Source organism: Naegleria gruberi, assembly GCF_000004985.1.
Source record: "Naegleria gruberi genomic scaffold NAEGRscaffold_23, whole genome shotgun sequence".
Classification (NCBI taxonomy): Eukaryota; Heterolobosea; class Eutetramitea; order Acrasida; family Naegleriidae; genus Naegleria; species Naegleria gruberi.
In genome coordinates, this window is record NW_003163304.1 from 200,775 (window position 1) to 215,273 (window position 14,499).

General features: G+C 33.3%; 8 protein-coding genes and 1 non-coding gene across 9 annotated transcripts; 4 read left to right on the forward strand and 5 right to left on the reverse strand.

Annotated features, from left to right (window-relative positions):
• Positions 1–95: 95 nt before the first annotated feature.
• Positions 96–560, forward strand: NAEGRDRAFT_67420 (uncharacterized protein; the record flags this gene model as incomplete). The annotated part of the gene is made up of 1 exon (XM_002677277.1): positions 96–560. The coding sequence occupies one exon, from the start codon at positions 96–98 to the stop codon at positions 558–560; it is 465 nt and encodes a 154-aa protein (XP_002677323.1).
• A 203-nt stretch (positions 561–763) lies between these two features.
• NAEGRDRAFT_67421 (uncharacterized protein) lies at positions 764–2,113 on the reverse strand (the record flags this gene model as incomplete). The annotated part of the gene is made up of 1 exon (XM_002677373.1): positions 764–2,113. The coding sequence occupies one exon, from the start codon at positions 2,111–2,113 to the stop codon at positions 764–766; it is 1,350 nt and encodes a 449-aa protein (XP_002677419.1).
• Positions 2,114–2,562: 449 nt separating this feature from the next.
• NAEGRDRAFT_67422 (translation initiation factor eIF-5A family protein) lies at positions 2,563–4,679 on the forward strand (the record flags this gene model as incomplete). Its single annotated transcript, XM_002677278.1, has 4 exons — positions 2,563–2,630; positions 2,727–3,111; positions 3,304–4,114; positions 4,153–4,679. 4 exons carry the CDS (start codon positions 2,563–2,565, stop codon positions 4,677–4,679), a joined length of 1,791 nt encoding a protein of 596 aa, XP_002677324.1.
• An 827-nt stretch (positions 4,680–5,506) lies between these two features.
• Positions 5,507–6,745, forward strand: NAEGRDRAFT_67423 (uncharacterized protein; the record flags this gene model as incomplete). The annotated part of the gene is made up of 1 exon (XM_002677279.1): positions 5,507–6,745. The coding sequence occupies one exon, from the start codon at positions 5,507–5,509 to the stop codon at positions 6,743–6,745; it is 1,239 nt and encodes a 412-aa protein (XP_002677325.1).
• A 378-nt stretch (positions 6,746–7,123) lies between these two features.
• NAEGRDRAFT_48980 (uncharacterized protein) lies at positions 7,124–7,732 on the forward strand (the record flags this gene model as incomplete). The annotated part of the gene is made up of 1 exon (XM_002677280.1): positions 7,124–7,732. One exon carries the CDS (start codon positions 7,124–7,126, stop codon positions 7,730–7,732), a length of 609 nt encoding a protein of 202 aa, XP_002677326.1.
• A 577-nt stretch (positions 7,733–8,309) lies between these two features.
• NAEGRDRAFT_67425 (uncharacterized protein) lies at positions 8,310–8,984 on the reverse strand (the record flags this gene model as incomplete). Its single annotated transcript, XM_002677374.1, has 1 exon — positions 8,310–8,984. One exon carries the CDS (start codon positions 8,982–8,984, stop codon positions 8,310–8,312), a length of 675 nt encoding a protein of 224 aa, XP_002677420.1.
• Positions 8,985–9,554: 570 nt separating this feature from the next.
• On the reverse strand, positions 9,555–10,166 carry NAEGRDRAFT_67426 (uncharacterized protein; the record flags this gene model as incomplete). The annotated part of the gene is made up of 1 exon (XM_002677375.1): positions 9,555–10,166. The coding sequence occupies one exon, from the start codon at positions 10,164–10,166 to the stop codon at positions 9,555–9,557; it is 612 nt and encodes a 203-aa protein (XP_002677421.1).
• Positions 10,167–11,624: 1,458 nt separating this feature from the next.
• NAEGRDRAFT_t312 lies at positions 11,625–11,713 on the reverse strand. The gene has a single exon. It is a non-coding gene; the product is annotated as a tRNA-Thr (tRNA).
• Positions 11,714–11,933: 220 nt separating this feature from the next.
• On the reverse strand, positions 11,934–13,496 carry NAEGRDRAFT_67427 (uncharacterized protein; the record flags this gene model as incomplete). The annotated part of the gene is made up of 3 exons (XM_002677376.1): positions 11,934–12,251; positions 12,299–12,372; positions 12,416–13,496. 3 exons carry the CDS (start codon positions 13,494–13,496, stop codon positions 11,934–11,936), a joined length of 1,473 nt encoding a protein of 490 aa, XP_002677422.1.
• Positions 13,497–14,499: the final 1,003 nt, after the last annotated feature.

Sequence of the window (14,499 nt, forward strand, 5' to 3'; positions counted from 1 at the left end):
ACTCAGAATCACACCTCCTTGTTAAGGATGGTGTTGTCATCTTCAATCATAAGAAGATGACCATAACAAGACATTTAAGTGTAAGACATAATAAGATGAATGAAAACCCTAACTTTATTCTAAACCAAAGTTGGGATTCTCTTAATGTGCAATACCTTAAAACTCGTCTTACTCCTAAAACTAAATACTTTATATGGAGAAATTCCATCAATGCCCATATCAATTTTGGTAAGGGTAAAAGTTTCTGTTACGATTGTGGTACAGAATCTGATTTATTCCATTACATTCATGAGTGCCCTGGCTTGGATAGTGCCAGGTATTTTTGTCAGTCAAAGATATCTGATATTCTTGAAGGGAGAGAGTGCTTACTTTCTCATTTTCAATTCAAACCAGAAAAGCATCACCATGCATTACATTTCCATCATAACGGAATCACCTCTTTCGAAGATGGATACATGCAATTCCATAAAGACATCGCTAAGAAGTGGCCAGAGATCCAAGGTGCCATTTCTAACTTTGTCGGCCGTTCCTATTCTAACTATTATATTGACTCCAAATAATTTATATAACCTATGAGAATCTGAATAGATTCGTTATTGTCGTAATAAAAGATTTTTTTTTGATATTGTAAAGTGCAATTTCGTTTTGGAACTTTCTAAGCAAGGAATTTATGCAATTAGCTCTATGCAAAGAGTTGGATTTAACAACTTGGGAACTCGAGCTGCATAATTATTTAACTCACAAATTAGTCAACTAGAGATATTTAACAACAACAAAGGAATGAACTTCCAGAAGAGAATTCAATGTCCAATCCAATTAATTCGGCCAACTCCTTAACAAATAGAATGTCATCTCCACATAGACTGAGAGCACCACTTTGTTTCTCAGTGACAATCATCTTCTTATTGATTGAATCATTCATAGCAAGGAATAAAATTGTTTGATTATTGATAAAGGCAAAGTATTTTCTGAATAGATATTCCTGTTCTGTGCGTGACATGTGTTGAATTCTTGAAAGCAGATCGTCTAACATTTTAGTTTTTTCCACATCACTTGATGATTTCTTGAGAATTTTTGCCAATTCCTTATCATGAATAATAATTTCCTTCTCCTTGATCAAGATATCAAAGCATTCCTTCTTGGTTTCCAGAATTTCATCGCATGTACAGGCCAAATAGTGATCCTGTTTGGCAATTTGTTGATAATCATTGAGGGAGACATAGTATCCAAACACAATATCATTTCCAAAATGTTTTTCAATATATTGCATATTCTGTTGAGGAGCAAAATAAGTAAGAAAGTGAATGGCATGGACTTTTGAACAGCCATTCAAACCGATTGGTACGTTGGTAGAGATGAGTACTCTCTTCTTCAATAAGAGTGCCTTCCACAATGTGAAAATATTCTCCCTATAAGAATAGAATAGAGAAACCAACGATCCAAAATGAAGATGGTTATCAATCTCTATTTTGGTAATTTCCGATAATCTGACCTTCTTAGAGCCATTGAAAGAATCATTTGCTGTAAAGTAATTGTTCAATTTTTGAATGCAATCAGAGAGGGTTTTCTTTCCCTCTAGACTTTCGTCACATCTATTCAACTTGGCCAATAACTTTTTCAAGAAGGAGGCATGAGCCATCATTCCTCTATATTCATTACAAATAACTCCCATAGCTCGTATTCTAGAACCACGATCCAACTCCTCCGATCTGAAAATATCTACACAAGCCATTCCAAAGAATTCTTGTGTATTATGCACGTGTCTAAACATGACAATATCTGTATCAAGTTTATGTGTTCCACTTGGTAAACATTTAAATTCAATACCTCCCAAATCGATCGGATATGATTCATTTTGAAATTGATATTCAATTCTATATCCAATCTTTAAATCAAATTTAACAACGAACAAACAAACAATATTCGTTTCAATCATTGGGTTTACAATTGATACTTGATTAATTTTCTCCACCATTTCCGAATCATTCTTTTTCATTTCAAATTTCCCAGAATCATGTCGTTGTGCAGCTAACCTCTGACTCTTCAGCAATGAGACAGTTTCATCAACTTCATCTTCAGAATTCGGAGAGGGAGCAACTCTATTTTGTGGCATTTTTTTTTGAATTAGATTTTTCCCATATAATAATCAACATCAATTATTTTACCATCATCACAAATATTTTCATAAATCTCTAATTTATTATTATTAATATTATTCTCTAATAAGATAGATAAGGGAACTGCTTATTAAATCTCTTTTGAATTTTTTTAAAATTGTGATGATGAAAATTCTTGATGATGAAATTTTGTGTTATTTTTCATATCGGAACAACAAAAATTGATTCCAAACGAATGAAGTGTTGCAAGTATGCTGTAAAAGAACCTTCTGCCAAAAAAAACTCTTCCCTTGTGTTGTTCAAGATTCATTATGAAATAGCTTGATGTGGTGCGTGGTCCAATACGAATGAGCGGTTGACGAGCCGTTGTAAATTCTGACGCGTGGTTGTACAAAGACTTGCGTTGGAAAAACTCGTTTCAAAAAAATACCTCAATAATAACAACATGTCTGACGAAGATACTACATTCGAACAAGCTGGTTCTGGTGCTTCCCACACTTTCCCAATGCAAGCGTATGTATTCTAATATTATGATCATGAGAAAAATAACAATATTCAAATATAATATTATATTCACAATATAAATCATTTTAACATGTAAAATCACAGTGGTAACTTGAAGAAGGGCGGTCACGTCGTCATCAAGGAAAGACCTTGCAAGATTACTGAAGTCACCACCTCAAAGACTGGTAAGCACGGTCACGCTAAGGCCAATATTACTGGTATTGATATTTTCACTGGTAGAAAGTATGAAGATGTCTGTCCAACTTCCCACAACATGCCAGTTCCAAACGTCGCAAGAAACGAATATCAAGTCCTCGCTATTGATGGTGATTTCATCCATCTTATGCTTGAAGATGGTTCTTCTCGTGAAGACATTAAGTTGCCAACTGAAACTGATGAAGATAAGCTTTTGACTGAAAAGATTAGAGCTGCTTATGACAATGGTGATGAATTCAACGTCATCCTCGTTGCTGCTATGGGCATTGAAAAGGTCATGGAAATCAAGATGCAATAAATTTTCTCCCAATTTCTTTCTTATTCCGTTAATGTCATTACTTATCAATGATTTACTCTTTTCACATTATTACTTCTTTGTGGATGGATAAGATTAACAATTAGTCCATTCTAAATTGTTCCAATACAAATCAATTTAAATAAAAAAATGAAATTCGTAATTGACAAGAGTGCACTTACCCATAATGCCTCGATACCTCTTGTTGGAGGATTGTTAACATTGAATGTACAACATAGCAATCCACAGGCAGGATCATCTTCACCATTATCCATTTCTGAAGATAATAGTAGTAATACATCATCATCAGTTAATAATAACACTCCGATCAATGTTGCCAATAATAACAATCAAAATTGTAGTCATGGTTGCCAGCATCATGATCATCACCATCAACATCAACATCGCCATCACAACAAGGACACTCAACCTCTCCTTCACAATCATCCTCACCTCGAGGAAGATAATTCAAAGAGAAGAAAAAAGGATGATTGTTGTTCATCATTTGTCAAATGTTGTCAATCTTCTCTGTTACCTGGAGTTGTTGCATCACTCTCTGTTGGTGCCTATCTTGTTGGTGCTTTTGTCATTGTTCCATTCGCCTTTCCTCTCTTCAATCCTGTAAAATCAACCAACATTATGATAATTGTTCATATTTTGAATCAAATCTTTGGATTGTTTGAATTGAGTATGCTGTTACTCAGTTATTTCAGATGTATGAAAACAAATCCCGGAATAGTTTCAAATAATTGGCAAGAAACATTCTCTGATGAAGAATTAAAAGTTCTTCTCAGTTTGGAACCACAAAAGAATGGAGAACCAAGATATTGTTCAAAAACTGGAATGATAATACCTCCTAGAGCTCACTTTTCATCAGTTCAAAAGAAGGTTGTTTTGAGAATGGATCACTATTGTGTTTGGGTTAATAATTGTGTTGGATTGTACAACCACAAATATTTCTATTTATTTTTAACTTATTTAGGTAAGGAGTTTGATGAAAGTTATATTAATTGTTTCAAGTTATTGCAATTACTCACTTTTTTGGAATTACAATTTTTGTTGTCATTGAGTTTATTAAGGATTCACAAAATATTGATGTTGCAGTTTTTCTATTAACACTTGTATTTAACGTCTTTTTGGTACCAATGTCATGCATGATTTATTTATTCTGGGGCTGGAATACTTATTTAATCTTGTTGAATCAAACATCTATTGAGAATTATCAATTATCTGAAAAGAGAAATAGAGCTCGTATGAAGAAACTCAACACTGAACATTTGAAATATCTCAATTTTTACAATATTTCATTCATGGAAAATGCCAAACAGGTGATGGGAAGAACAGTTTGGAAATGGCCTTTCCCAATACCTGACAATCTTGGAACTGATGGTTTCAGATATCCAACAGTATTACCATACGATACTATTATTGAAATGCAAAAGGAAACATTCACTCACGTACTCCCAGACCAATCTCACAGACCACCAAATGATAGACGAAGAAGTTATGACAGTGACTATAGTGACAGTGATGATGAAATGGTATAAATTTATTATTGATTTATTTGAACATTCAAATATATAATACATATTGGATTGGATTAATTTATTTACATTATTTAATACAGATAAATAGTAGTACTCTCTTAGATCACATACAGAAGTGAAATTGAATCAATTAATTGAGGAATGCGGACTATTTTTCATTCGAAGATGATGTTGATGATACATTCTCTTTTCTATACTTTTGTTCGAATTGTTTTAATTGTTGCCACATTCCACCTTCACCACTCTGACTATCTTTTACAAACTTTGGCTTGACATCTTCAAAAATTCTCTCGACATCATAATTCTTGTAAACGTACATGCCTGAGGCAAATCCTGCAAGAAAGACGAACATTTTGTAGTTGATATATTTGTTGTTGTTTTGTTTTGTTTTGTTTTGTTGATTTTCTCCAATGTTCTCTCTCAATCTCTTCAATTTATCTGAGTTTAAAATTAGATAAAATTGATTGAGCTGTGTGTTAAAATACGTGTTTTTCAAATCATGATACGACTGCTATCAATTTGAATTGGAAGATTTGATGGACTTTAGCGGACATAAAGTAATGGCAATACAATCAATTTTATTATCCAACATTGTTGTAAAGAGGTTTGATTTCAGGGATTTGATTGAATGGGCATGTATTAAGCGCACTGCTAAATGTCCAACATTTCATATTGATTAAGGATTCTATACATTATTATTCAATACCATTCCATTCACAGCAGTAAAGAACACACTGTGTTCAGAGTTTCATTATTTCGCCTGGTGTAACCCTCTGCACGTGGTTTGGCTTTGTTTAGTTTCAATTACATGTCAACTTTAAAAAAAAATGAATTTTCAAAGTGTTGCTTTTCCTGATGATATTTGTTTTGAAGTGTTCAAGTATTCAGAGCAGAAACACATGCTTGCCAACTTTCTTGTTTGCCAGCAATGGTTTCGTATTGGAATGACAAGATATTCGTTTTCTATTAAACTAAATCAAACATCACAGCAATTAAACAAGTGGTGGAAGAGATTAGTTTCGGATAAAATTGATCACAAGTGGGGTTTTACAGGATCATCAATTAAAAAATTAAAATTCTCACATTTGACAATCAAATCAACAGATTTTATGAAAATTTATTCGAATATGAAAAATTTAAAATCACTTTCCATGAAAAAGTGCAGAATTGAAAAGAAAGATTTTGTTTATTTAATGAAAATTAAACAATTGGAAAGTTTGAATATTATCCCACATTTCTCAAATATCACAAATGAAGAGATTTGCAAAATTTGTACGAATTTAACAAATTTGAAAGATTTTGGAATTAGTGGAATGTCATTACAATATAAAACTCTTCAATATATTACAAATATGAAAAGTTTAACATCATTGGATATTTCAAATACTGAATTATATGAAGAATATTTGCAAGAAATTGGTAAAATGACTCATTTGACCTCTCTTAATATTGGAGATAATGGGACGATTCCACTACAATATATTAAATCATTAGCAGGATTGAAATCATTAAATATTAACGGAAGATTTATCAATAATGGATTTTATGAGCTGAGAGAATTGAAGGATTTACACTCATTGACAGAGTTGAGTGTTTCACACAATACAATTAAAACGAAAGGACTAAAGTACTTGATTGACACATTTCCAGATTTGACAAGTCTTGATATTTCTTACAATGGATTGGGAAGTATCAAGAAAATTAGAAAATTGAAACATCTTACAAAACTGGACATTTCTAATAATTCTATTAGCGATCAAGATCTCATATATATAACTTGTCTTCCTCAACTGACAAAACTCAACATTTCAAGTAATCAGATTACAGATAATGGAGCACTACTATTTGCTTCCATGGAAAGTTTGAGAAATATTGATGTCCGTTTCAATGACATCACAAATGACAAGGTATTTCAAGGAATGATAAATTTGGAAAAGCTAAAATTCAAATCATTCTCTCTTGAACCTTCTTCAAGAAAAAACAAGGATGGTCAAGCATGTTTATCAATTCTATTTACTCTGTTCATTTCCTTAATTACAATGTATTTCATGTATTTTAAAAGGTAATTACTACTATTCGAAATATTAAGAGAACATCAAGAGTCATTGGTAACACTTTCTTTCGGAATGATTTCTTTAATGATGACTGAAATTTGTAAACAACTAAATAGATTAGCTATTTATTATGATCTTAAAGTATTTTCTTAATAAACTGTAGTTATCTGTAAACAGCTTAACAACTTTTCTTCCTGAAATTTAATAATTAATCGAAGACGAACCTGCTTGTTGTGGTGTGCAAGACAGCTCAGAAACAACTGTTGATGGAGGGGACAGCCTATTCTTTGAGAACATGGTCGTAAAACAACAAATCTACACACCTTTGGCAACCACCATGAGATGGAAAAATCATTTCTCGAGCACTATCCCTCTTATTATGAGAAAGCCATGGCCAAGCAGTGGGTAGTCTCTTTTGCATTTACACACATTCGAATCAAAGGTCAAAACATGTTTCAACAGGAACAGCCTTGTATTTCACCAAGACATTTGGTAACTGCCCAACATGTTGTGAAACCAACAAGGAATTTAGATGGAAATGCATTTAATTTAACATCCATTCTAATTGATTTCTCTCCCGAAGCAAGTACTAATCACTTCTCTCCAAACAACCCGTGGTTGAAACTCTTACGGCCTGTAGTAAAAGAAAGTGTTGGAATGGATGAGTGTGCACAGATGGGGGGAGCCGAATGTTGGAAGTCAGTTAATGATTTTGCATTCCTTTCATTTGAAGATTGCAACTACAAACATGATTACTTTTTATTGCCCACATCTATTAAGGTTATACAACAGTTGAGTTCAATGCTAGTTGTTGGATTCCCGAATAAAATTGAAAAGAAAGCATTCCAAGAAGAGTACACCAGAGACAAACAAGAACAAAACAAGAAGGATGAGTTTTACGAGAGAATGAGAGAATTAATGTCAGGTTTTGAACGAAAAACATTAAGTTTTGGATCTGGTATGGTGAAAGATATGGTGAAGAACAAACTAAAATCTTGATTAAGAAAAATTCCTTACAATCCTAGGTGTTGTAAAAGATTTAGTACTCAGAAATTAACATAATGAATGGCTACGGCCATATCACGATGAATGCACCTCATCCCGTCCGATTTGAGAAGTTAAGCATCGTCGAGCCACATCAGTACTGAGGTTGGAGACAACTTGGGAACCTGTGGTGCTGTAGTCTTTTTTCTCTATAAAACCAGATCTATTCTAACAAAAGCGCACTATTATTGGGATTCTCCTTCAATTGTTGTTTTAACACCACCACATTGCAATCCTTTGAATATTGTAGACATACAATAGATTCTTTGAATAACCCTTTCACCATCACCAAATGATGTACTTCATCCTGAAATCTTGGACACCTAGGAAATATTTGGCTGTTGTGGTAAATTAGGTACCAGCTTAAAAACAAAGCAAAATGAGAAACACGTTTCATCATTTGGCGAAATCACAATGCAAAACCATACAATCTATTTAATGACTTAAAGTCTTTTCGAAATATTTAGAGAATTTTATCAAAATTTTTATTAGTTTTACGCAAATAAATTAGTTAGTTTTCAATATAATACAATTATTGCTTGTTAGCAAAGATACATCCACCAGTTCCAGTTTGACCACTGACAGGACACTTATCACACTTTTCAACAATTCCATGTCTTGAATTATCATCAACATAATATTTGGCAAACAAATCATTTTGAATCCACAACAACTTGTTGAAAGCCAACAATGTCTTGACTCTTTGTTCTTCACTCAAATCCTTACAAGTAGCAATAGTTCCCAACAAGACATCAGAAACATAACCAAATAAGGCATTGATGTGAATATAATCAATAATAATATCCTTATTACCAGCCTTGGCAGTGTGAATCTTACCAACCCAATCCAAATAATTAACAAAAGCCTTTGATGTATAATCAGCAGTGACAAGCTTGACAAGATACTTGCTCAACATGTCCTTTCTGAATCTGATTTGTTCACTAGCCTTATCATCTAATTCATCCAAATTTTCTTCCATCTTTCCTTCAAATTGATCATTTCTAACAAGGAAAGTTCTTTTAGTAACATCAAAACTGAATAACTTTTTGTAAACCAAATCAACAACAGTTGGAACCAAAGGAGCCAAAACTGTAGCAGATTCATGAATATACTTGATATCTTCTTCACCAAAACCAATAAATTTGGTAACATAGCTGAATCTATATTGCAAGTCAGTGAAAAGTTGCTTTTCTTCGATAGTTTGCATTTTGTATTGTTGTTGTTGTTGTTTTTTGTTTGTTGAATTTGTGTGTTAGAGAATTAAAAAGCAAGTGGGTTTTATAGTCCAATTGCATGCGTGGAAATGGTTCAATGAACGATGCAGTTATGCTTTTTGGAGAATTTACAACCAAGTTGAATATTCTAATGTGAAATACCATTTGTGCGTTTTTTTGTAATGAGACAAATATGGGCATAAAAATGACCACTAGGAGAATAACGAACAAAAAAGGTGATAAGAAAGAGTATCAAAAAAAGGCGCGATAAAGATTCAATCCATGGAAATGATCTTGAAGACAAAACAGATTGATTCCATACTCAATTGTATGTTGAGATCATTTTGTTATCTATTATCTCCCGGCTGTAATGTATACAATTATACAAAAACAAGCCTTTGATGAGGATTCACCCAACCTGGTGAACCTGTATTACTTACGGAATTGATTGGCAAATCAAGGAATCCATGGAATCATTCTGATTAAGAATATATTATTTTTAATTAAATAATAAAATAATTTAATTTTCGGAATGTGATGAGAGTAAGGATGTGTTGAGATAATTATTGTTTTACAAATTTGGAAGTGAATTGTTTCTTTGTAAAGGCTAATAAATATCTTGCATAGAGAAAATGTAAATTCAATATAATTTTATCAACTACTGGTGGTAATTTGGCATGTGGTGAATCACTCATCATGGAACTTCCAAAGTTTAGTTGAACTTTCTTATTCGATTCATTGGCTAATTTCAACCACAATAAATAACCATCACTTGATCTGAACATGATTTCATTCTGATTCTTTTCAATGACTTTAAATTCAGATACCTTATCACCAATATCAAATTTACATTCGTCCACTTGTTGTTCACTTGTTACTTGACTATCTAATATTCTAGTTTGTGTTCTAAACAATGGATTGGAAAAGAATGAATTTGCCAATTGATCAATAGTAAAACTTCCATCTTTTGGTAATTCAATAAATGTTCTATAATGATCAATTCCACACAATGAAGGTTCACTTGGATTTCTCTGTGAAAAAGTTCCTAACAAGTCATGTTCAGCATTTTCATAACAATAATTGACATTGTAATATTTCTTGACGAGAAGATAATCAGCAGAGACGGCACCAAGTGTTAATCCTGTTGTGAAAGTAAGAAGCTTTCGAATAGACATTTTTTTCATTTCGTTTTATGTATTCAAAGAGTTTCTTCAAATTTCAAATGTTTTTCATGATTATTATGATGTTACATGTAAGGGTAAGTCCAAAGTAAATGGTGGTCAATGGGTATGTTGGAGGTTTCGGCTGAGTTTGGATCTGCCAACATCAGATGATTCCTTCAGCAACCAAAGGGAATTCAGTACAATCAATGGCTGAGCGGGCCACCAATGGTTGGGCGGGCCACCAACAACATTTCGCCGCACCAACAACATTTGACCGCCTCAACTGCTACAGGCGCAAAGGTAGCAGGAGGCCTCTACCGGTCAACATTAAAAACATGGAAGACTGATTTTGTCATCATTCAATATGGAGTCTGTATTCAGCTTGATACAGTGCGAATTGTTTCTTCATTGATTTGGGATGGAATTTCAGACAGAAATTGAGTTGTTGCTCTCCGTTATTGTTCACTTAATCAAAGTCCCAAGCCTACGAAAACTAATCGAATGCACTTCATCCACACTCTCATCCTCCAACTCATCATTGGTTCATCAACACTCTCCTAGACCAAATCTCAACCAAAGAAGCCGAACATTGTTGTATCTGTTGGAAGAGAACTTCTTAAAGAATTTCAAACCACTCTTCATCGTTTCTTAATGTCAAAGTTGATCAATTACTGGCAAACATGTTGTCCTCACCTATTATCAGAAATGTAACATCATGATAAGGATTTTGTTTGCAACTAAAATCATCAATAATGGTCAAGATGACAGAAGAAGAATTAGAAGAAGAACTTGAGCGTACTTTTACCCTTTCAGATTTGCAATAATTAAAGCCAGCCAAGATATTATACTGCCCAAACCAAAATCAAATCCTCAATCAATATCAGAACTTCCGCTGAGATCAGCCAAGACCTAAAACGGAAACTCCACCAACAAGAAGAAAAGTCATAGAACCCAACAACATACCACATACCACCAAGCACAGAAGAAGATATTACTCATTTAATGATGCAGATGTGGTGTATAAGGTAACAAGAGAAGTAGAAATGCTACTAAGCATATTGGCATGACTAGCATTAGCTTTGTTTTGTTGGAGCGGCCAATTAATGTTGGCCCGGGCAAATAGGTTTTGGCGTGGCGGGAAACCATTGGCGTGGCTGGCTTTTATTTACTCCCCCAGCAACAATTGGCTACCTCAACAACCAAAAAAAGTACCAGAAATCATCTACCGCCACCAGTACACACGATTTTGGAGTTACCCTCTTTGGAAAGGATGGAGTGTCAAGTAACGAAGGCGCTTCAATTCAATCAACTAACCAATCAATATCTGAAAATGGCTAAAGAGTCGCAGATTTTTTGATTGACCAGGAGAATCCTTTGCTAGGTCAAAAATATATGAAATTCAAAAAAAGTCTTATTAACATCTTCTAAAAAAAAAAGAATAATCACCTTAATTTGGCAATAATTGGTAAAAGGCGACTGAGGGAATTGAACCCTCGACCCTCAGTTATCTCGACATTTCTGCCTACAAGACTGATGCACTGCCACTGTGCTAAGCCGCCTTACAATCGATGAATTCACTCAAAAATAAATGCAAAACAATTGCTAAAATAAAAGTGTTTATCTTAAATTCCTCATTCTAACTCTCTATTCCAATCTTTACTCATTCACATATTCACAAACACAAATCAAAAGAACTTTAATTGCCAATTATCTAAGTTTGTGAGCTCATGTCATTCGTGCCAACACTAAATTATATATCAAACTTGAATTGTCATCAGATCATTCGAATGGTTCATAGGATGAAGTATTATTCTCTTCCGATGTTTGTTGATTCAGAGATGTGGTGAGTGTTGACGTCTCACAGGAATTTGTTGACTTTTCCTTATTGAAACATTTGTAAAGTGTTAAAAATTCTTCCTTATCAAATTCCATAAAGGCCACCCCAATTCCAAGCAAAGTACTACTCAAATAGGTTGATAATGAGATGAAAGTCAAAATACCAGGTCCAATAAAAGTTGGTTGGGACAATGCCAACACAGCATAGGACAAGGAAATGGCAAATAGAATTACTGATGAGAAAATGATAAATCTAACATGCTACATGTATCATTTAAATCCATATTCCAAAATATTAGCTTACTTACATTTGTTTGCACTAGGTTAATATCTGATAATTGTTTCATTACTCGATGAGTATAAAGTGAGGCACAAATAAATACTTGATTTTTCATGTTAATTTTTCAAATTGGCTTGGAACTTACCACACAAGGCCGCAAATGAAAAAACTGACAAGTAAATGTAATAGAACATTTGAAATTGTCCCATGTCATTTGGAAATGCAACAGAGGCAACTATTGGTGAAATTATTCCAACTGTAAAAAAGAGTAAACCTAGGAAAATGTAGCAAACTCTTACTGAAATAGTTATTTTACGAGCTCTCGCTAACTCAACAATTCTATACAAGCCGAAAATCCAAGCAAATAAACCGAATATAGAAATAATATTAGAAAGAGCTGCAAAAATCAAGGTAGTCTTAGAATAAGAATCTGATGCCAGAATCTGCACACTTGCTATTATCTGAAATAGAAATCCAATCACAACACAAGAGGTTGGAATCAAATTAGCAAACCTTTTAGTTTTGACAACTTTTCCTAATTTTGGAATAAAACCTGCAAAAAAGATAATTACAGAGAGAATGAAATGTGTAAATGTCACACCAATTCTCGTTATTAAATTTGCAATCATATCATTCATTCCAAATGTGCATTTGGGTCCAAACGATTTGCTCTCCACACACGAGCATATATAGGAATAGGTTCCCAATAAAGAACTCTTCACAATTTGACTATTATTAACCAAAATGGGAAATCCAAAGATTGTATATCCACAATAGAGTATTGATCTTGGAAATCCAAGAATCATTTCTCTAGCAATTGAATCTCTCGGCTGGCATGTACCTTCCAAGATTCTCCTCTTGTAATTCCTCGATTCCTCTCCACAATATTGACATGCATTAATCCAATCAGTTAACATGGTCTCTCCATTCGTTGAATTGTAAATAAAATCATTCAAAGAACCAATTCCATTATTCAACATCATCTGCGACCGATCACACAACAATTCAGTGCACGAACTATTCATAATTCTCTCCCAACGTTTCACACTTTGGCAAATATCAAAACTCTCTTTCGGAAGCAGTGCAATATCATTAATAAATTCATAGAACTTTACATGAATATTCATTTCATAATATTTAGCTAGTTTTACATTTTCACATGAAAAGAAGGGTGAAATTTCTTCTGAATTTAATGCATGTTTTCTTAATTCTGCACCATTGGTCATCAATTCGGAGGCATTCCTACAATTTTCAAAGGAATTTAATTGTGTATAATTTTCATTCCACTCAGTCGTTGATGATTTGTTAATCATCATGAATAATAGAACAATTATTTCCGCAAACACAACAATAATATTCTTCCTATTTGTGATCAATGCTGGGCTGGGTGTGATCTTCCCTTGTCTCGTCATTTTTTTAGGCTTTTTATAGATCTATTTCAGTTCTGTGGTGAAATGTCGTCTGATGTGGTGGTGAGAGGAAGTGATTCTTCTTTGGTGGGAATATTATCTATATAATTATCACTATTAACATTTGACTGTCTCTTGAATTTACAGGGAAGGTACATTTCTTTGAATTCAACTGAATCAAATTCTACAATGATTAAACCTAATGAAACGATGGAGAATAGAGCAGAAACTAGAGAGTAGATACCTGAGGACCACCTATCGTCAATGATTGAATTAATGCAGAGAATGTGGAGCAAATATCCAAGACAAACCAGAACAAATGCAACAATTACAAAAATGGAAAATTTCAAAAACTTATACAGTTAATAAAAGAAAAATAGAGAAACATACTGGTGATTGCATCAAATTGATATCAGAAATCTTTCTCATCTCAACATAAATCCAAACAGATGAGACAATAATTGCTTGTAAAAGTTAATAGAATCAATTCATCCATGAAACATACCAATCACACTAACAATAGAAGCTCCTAATAAATAAGATTCCAAAGCATTTACAAAATAAATTGCATAAACATTTTGAGTATAGATTGAGGCAACTATAAAAGGAAGAATAACTCCAAATGAGATTGAGGCAAACAATGGAATTACATAGAGGAAAATTGTAGCTCTCAATGATAAAGGACTATGTCTAACTAATCTAATCCAATTGGACAACCATGAAAATATGGCCAATTGTAAAAAGTTGAAAGACAATTGATAAGCAATTAAGAAAATAAAAATAATGAGCGAATTTGAAAATAACACAACTCCAAAGCAAA